Source organism: Vitis vinifera, chromosome 17, assembly GCF_030704535.1.
Source record: "Vitis vinifera cultivar Pinot Noir 40024 chromosome 17, ASM3070453v1".
In the NCBI taxonomy this organism is placed as follows: Eukaryota; Viridiplantae; Streptophyta; class Magnoliopsida; order Vitales; family Vitaceae; genus Vitis; species Vitis vinifera.
The window spans coordinates 7,374,782-7,380,826 of NC_081821.1; the positions used below are offsets into that span (position 1 = coordinate 7,374,782).

At 34.3% G+C, this 6,045-nt stretch overlaps 1 protein-coding gene across 1 annotated transcript; it reads left to right on the forward strand.

The window, feature by feature from the left end:
• Positions 1-3,870: 3,870 nt before the first annotated feature.
• Positions 3,871-5,420, forward strand: LOC104882307 (transcription factor MYB106). The gene is made up of 3 exons (XM_010665048.3): positions 3,871-4,144; positions 4,272-4,401; positions 4,574-5,420. Exons 1-3 carry the CDS (start codon positions 4,012-4,014, stop codon positions 5,301-5,303), a joined length of 993 nt encoding a protein of 330 aa, XP_010663350.1. The 5' UTR covers positions 3,871-4,011; the 3' UTR covers positions 5,304-5,420.
• The last annotated feature ends 625 nt before the right edge of the window (positions 5,421-6,045 follow it).

Consider the following 6,045-nt stretch of genomic DNA (forward strand, 5'->3'; position numbering starts at 1 on the left):
TGTAATTTCAATACATGAAATTGTTGATGGTAATTCAATGATATATAAAAAAAAATCTATAAAATTAATTTTTTTTATACAAAAATATAGAAGTACAATAAAAATATACTACAATTATAATATAAATATAATAACATTACAATATGTTAACATAAGGTAAAATTTTAAAAATTTTAAATTTCTTATGAAATTGGGTAGTCGTGGGTTTTTGGCATATCCCATGTCTAATATACAACAAATTTTCGACTGTGAATCTGTATGCGCTCTTCCCACCTCCATTTACAGTCGAAATAACGAAATTCAGTCCCCCCATTCCCACCATTATGGCCTTCAATTTATTACCGACATTGCAGCCCCTTCGTCTCCATCATCACAACTTTACGAGTCTCATAAATCCTCCTGTAAAATCTCCTCTGGTTAAAACACCGAAGCCCCAAATCTGTGTTAAGTGAATACAATTTTTGTATACTTGTTGAGCGTATGAAGTGTGGAAATAGGGCGTATATGGACCAGTTTGTCGTGGACCCTGGACCAGAGCTTTCATTGTAGCCCTGACTCTGGTGGAACATTTGGAGACTCTTGAAATATGAATAACTATCCCTAAAGCCATTTCATTTTCTGGGTTTAATGTTCATCTATATTTTTCAGAGCAATTAAACCAAAAATTAAAAGAAAATAGAATCTGCAGTTGTACACTTGTACTGTAGTAAATATGATATTGAATGGTGAAAACCGAAAAGAAAATGTAGATGTGGTGGAGATGCAAGGTGACGTGCAGCCAGCTAAGTAGCATTTAAGGGTAAAGTAAAGTGGGAGCCTTGGAGAGGCCGAGGGCCTGTGTGTTGGGGTGGTGGGGGCATCTCTGAAGGGACGATGACTGGGCTATAAATGCTTGACCCCATTAATTTACCACATGATTGGAGTAACCTTAGCCCTTTTCACTGAATCACTGGTACCTGTGGACCTCCCTTGCTGATCTACCCATGTTGTGTCCCATCATACCTGTGCCCCCAGCCACTCTCTCTCTCTCTCAGTAGACAGTACCCTCTTCTTATGCCTATTTGTTTGCCATAGGGCATTGCCTTTTTTTGAGCACCTCTATGGCTACCTTATATCTGCTCAATAAAGAAAAGTCTACGCCTCTCCTGGCTCCTGGCTCCCGGCTTCCCTGGTAATTTGAGATAAGTCATTTATGTATCTACTTTGTTATCCTTCAAAATCATGCATAAGTCCCCTGTTGCCCGCAACGTTTAAAATATAAAAAATATGACAATATCAATAATTGAATCTCATGGAAATATCCGATAAAAATTTGAATAAACAATATCCATAAAGTAATCGATTAAAACTCATAAAATTATTTAAAAAAAAACCTAAAAAAAATAAAATAAATGATAAAAAACAAATAAATTGTTTTATTGAAGAAAATTATATATAACATTCGATATAATAATTGTAATATATGTATAATTATCATTTTTTATTTGATTTTTTTAATCTTATTTATAAATTTATATTTCTTTTGTATTATGTATTATATAAGATTCATGATTTTTGTATTTTTAATAAATGAAATTTGAAGGGCCAAGTTCGGGCCTTTGATTGTATTTAAAATACATTTTATCGCATTAAATATTATAATAGTTAGTTTGAACATTATCTTGGAAGGGGATAATAATTTAATTATTATTTCATTTTTTATATAGATATAAAATTAATACTTCAGGTTTAGAAGGCAAATAGAAAAAAGTACATATGGATGGTTTTATGTTATCAAATCCTAAATTGACAAGGCATGCAGTGCTTGGCAGATAATAGTGTTCAAACCCCAAGTTCTTGATGTGAAGTTATAAAATGGCCAACGTATAGACCATTAATCTAAAAAATTGTGATAAATTCATGAAAATTTGGAGATATATTGTGGGCAATTCAAAGGTATTACGATAAATTAAATAAAAAAAATATGATTTTGTTTTTTAAGATTACTAAAATATGACATATTGATTAAAAATTCATAAAAAATAAATGATTTTTTTAATCATCGGTTTTGTTTGAATCATTTATAAGTTGTAGAATCTCCTTGATTCTTTTCCCTTTTGCATTGCTCATTTTATTGCATGTGGATGGTGGTGAAATAACTCCTTGACTAATCTTGTCTAATCAGCCTCTAAGTCTTGTAATTTTTGGGCTAGTGCCTTACTTCTTTTGATCAATTCCTTCGTTCTCACAAGATCTCCTCCTATTCTTCACTTATCCTCTTCTCCATCGTGGTTATTTGCTCTTGTGGTTGTACCAAATGTGGAAGATCCTCTTACATTTGCCTACCATTTGTGTAAGTTTGCAGCATGACTATGTTTCAAGCTTTTCAATCATTCCCATAGGTTGCTCTAATAGGTTATGCTCTCTTCAAAAGACAACGAGTTTATTCCATAATACAAACTTCTTTTGCAATATGGAAGATGACAATTAGAGTGAGAAAGTTAGTTAGGTTGACAATCTTTCTTAGAGGATAAGTCAATCATATGGAAGACATGAAAGATAATAGTTATAATGAAAACTTAAGCTACCAAAAATTGGACTATCACGAGAATGGTCTAACTTAAAAACTCAAGGGTACACAAAATTCACCTCACCTCAAAATAAGGATCATAGAAAGAGATAACCTCCTTGCAGGTTGACCTGACCAATTAACCCGCACCTAAAAAGATGAGTTTAACTGCTCTTATCCTCATATGCCCAAAAGTCAACAAAGTTTATAATAACCCGTAAAAAAGGTATGTCTCTTTACGAGATTTACCTATATCTACAAAGGAAGAATGCCTAAAAAGGAAGTCATAGACAATAAGAGAAGGTTTGGAAAGGGAAAATTAATAATTTTTAGTTATTCATGAAGATCTTTGAGCATCTTCAAAAACCATGGTTTTTAGATGTAAATTCAAACCTTTTTTTTATAAAAATAAAAGATAAATGGCGAGACAAAAATAACCATTTTGAACCATTGTTTCAAAAGGTTACCACAATACCTTACCGTAGTGGTCAAGTTGGAACCAAAACTCCATATTTTTCTCCAGCTTGTCAGAGTTAGTAGCCAGAAATGAATAAAATGCCACCTAAATTGACTGGCAACATTTATCAGTATTGTAAGATATGACATGACCGTGGAATTTATAATATTCGTCCTTGGTGGGTACCTTTCGGGTCATGGGCTTAGGCTAAAATTTAAGAACAAGTTCAGAAAACTTATGAATTGGAGACTCTAGACCAAAATATTGGTACGGTAAGTAAGGGTCTATGACCTAAACTTACTTCTTTGGGTCACCACCGATATTTTGCCCCTTTGGGTCATCACTGATAAAGTTAATTGCCAATCAATTACCATGCATACACGTAACGTTATTGTTCATGCATCAATGGGAGTCAGGGAGGTTCCTTGCAGAATCGGTCCCCTTGGTTACAGGAGGCATATTAATGGTGTACAATTAAGGGATGGTGATGTGTCGTAGAGTAACTTAACACTCTAAAACAATTAAAAGCTGGGGTACGAGTTTTTCATAACCTTCATCCAGGACGGCACAGTGATTGGAACAAGCTATGGGAGACGAATTAACCACAGTAAAATGAAAGGGAATGGTTGGACAGTGTAGCTGTGTAACAATGATTTATTTGCTATGTTATAATCGCTTAATTTTAAAAATTAATGGGTGGATAAGTTCAGAAGGATGTGTGTTTTTTTGGTTTAGATGAGGTAAAAATCTGTCTTCCATAAAGAGCAGGGCAGGGGTAGGGGCAGTATGCCACTAATTACAGAGGTTGACACAATTTAATGGAATTCAATACTTTATCCCATAAATAGTGCTGATCGTTGCCCATTTCTCTATCCTCTGGTGTCTCCCATTTTTCTAACAAACTCCCTTTCCATCTCCTGATCATCATCATTCACCTCAAAGAAGCTTCTTATATCCAGCTGCCTCATTCTGCTTTGCTCGCTGTGTCACTGGGCACTCCCTCAAAATGGGAGGATCTCCCTGCTGCGACACCACCTCCTTGAAACGTGGCCCTTGGACGCCTGAAGAAGACCGGAAGCTCCTAGCCTACATCCAAGAACACGGCCATGGGAGCTGGCGGTGCGTGCCCGAGAATGCTGGTCGACTTTTACACCTTAATTTACTCTACTCTGCTTTCCAGTACTAGTGTTCTTTCAACAAGTTTTTAGGGATTTCGGGAATTGTGATATTGGTGGTGGAATTTGGGATGTTTTCTGATTGTAACAGGTCTTCAAAGGTGTGGGAAGAGCTGCAGACTGAGATGGACGAACTACCTCAGACCTGATATCAAGAGAGGCAAATTCAGCTTACGGGAAGAGCAGACCATTATTCAACTTCATGCTCTTCTAGGCAACAGGTTAACTAAACTAGATCTTATGAATCTTCAAATGCCCTGCACATGATACAAAAGTTGGGCATTTTTTAAGTCTTTTTGAAATGATTAAATTTTGGAATATGGTTTTGTAGGACATGCTTCACAGGGTTGTAAATTGTGGGTGGAATTGTAATTTGGGTATTGTTTTATGCAGGTGGTCAGCTATAGCAACCCACTTACCAAATAGAACAGACAATGAGATCAAGAATTATTGGAACACACATCTCAAGAAAAGGTTGGCCAAGATGGGAATAGACCCTGTAACTCATAAGCCCAGCCATGCCGTTCTAACCTCCCCTAATGGTGACTCAAAGAACGCAGCTAACCTCAGCCACATGGCTCAGTGGGAGAGCGCCCGGCTCGAAGCCGAAGCCAGGCTGGTCAAAGATTCAAAACTCCGCCAAACTCAGCATGCCTCTGCTTCTGCTCCTGCTCCGGCTCAGCTGCTTAACAAAATGGCTACTAGGCTTACACCTCCGCGTCGTCTTGACGTACTAAATGCATGGGAAAATGTGGGATCAAAATTGAAGATTGGCAGCAGCGGTAGTAACCGTGATATCCCATCACCAACCTCAACGTTGAGCTTCCTGGAAAACGTTTCAACAATTTCAAGAGTGGAATCCTCTGAAATCACTGGAATTTTGGGCACGTTAGGGACTGAAATCGACGCGTTTGGGACACAACAATGTGACATCAATATGACATGGACCATGGAATCTACTGATGAAAATGCGAATTTCGTTCATCTTCTTCTTAGTAGGTCTGGTGACGGCATCCTCACCAACGGTGGAAGAGATGGTGAAGAACTTGAAGACAACAAGAATTATTGGAATGACATTATGAATTTGATGACCTGCCAACCATCCCGTTCGCCCAACCTCTAAATCGCACCCTTTCATGCCAAACTATTTTTTGTGTGTGTGTGTGTGTTTTTTTTTTTTTTTTTACAATAAAAGATATGTGATAATAAATTAGTCAACCTGTTTCAATCGTGTGCTTAATTTAAATTATTAAAGTTTTAATATTTTAATTTATTAGTATAATGATCCGAATTCAACCGCGTAGATGTTATTCGTCATTAATATTTCATAAGACCAATAATTAAAAATATAATAAAGATTATAAAATAAAAAAATAATAAAAATATTAATGTATAAATTTATAAAAAAAATAAACTTAAAAATTTACTTTCGTGTTATAAATTATAAGAATCAAGAATGTGGATTAGAATTAAAAAAAAAAAAAAGACATGAAAAGAAATTAAGGAGGAGTGATGTAAAAGAATATAATTTTAAAATATTGCTGGTTTGTTTGATTATGTTTTTTTTTTTATATTTATTTGTAAAAATTATTTTTAAATTAAAAAAACACAATATTTTTAGTATTTTATAAAAATAAGGTTATTTAACAAATTGTATAAAAACAAAAATTATTTAGACAAATTATTTTTAACATATTTTTTTTTGTTTTGATCTTGTAAAAACATTGTACATTCACTTTATATTATATTAATTGAATTTAATTCAAAATTTATTAAAATTGAAAATAGTTTTGTAATTAAGAATAAATAGTTTTTAGTAAAATATGGATATTAATGTCATAATAAAATCATAAATTATAATTTTT

Coding starts and splice junctions, on each gene's coding strand:
- LOC104882307 (XM_010665048.3), top strand. CDS start 4,012: ATGGGAGGATCTCCCTGCTGCGACACCACCTCCTTGAAACGTGGCCCT. Junction 4,145..4,271: donor GTGCGTGCCCGAGAATGCTG/GTCGACTTTTAC, acceptor TGATTGTAACAG/GTCTTCAAAGGTGTGGGAAG. Junction 4,402..4,573: donor CATGCTCTTCTAGGCAACAG/GTTAACTAAACT, acceptor TGTTTTATGCAG/GTGGTCAGCTATAGCAACCC.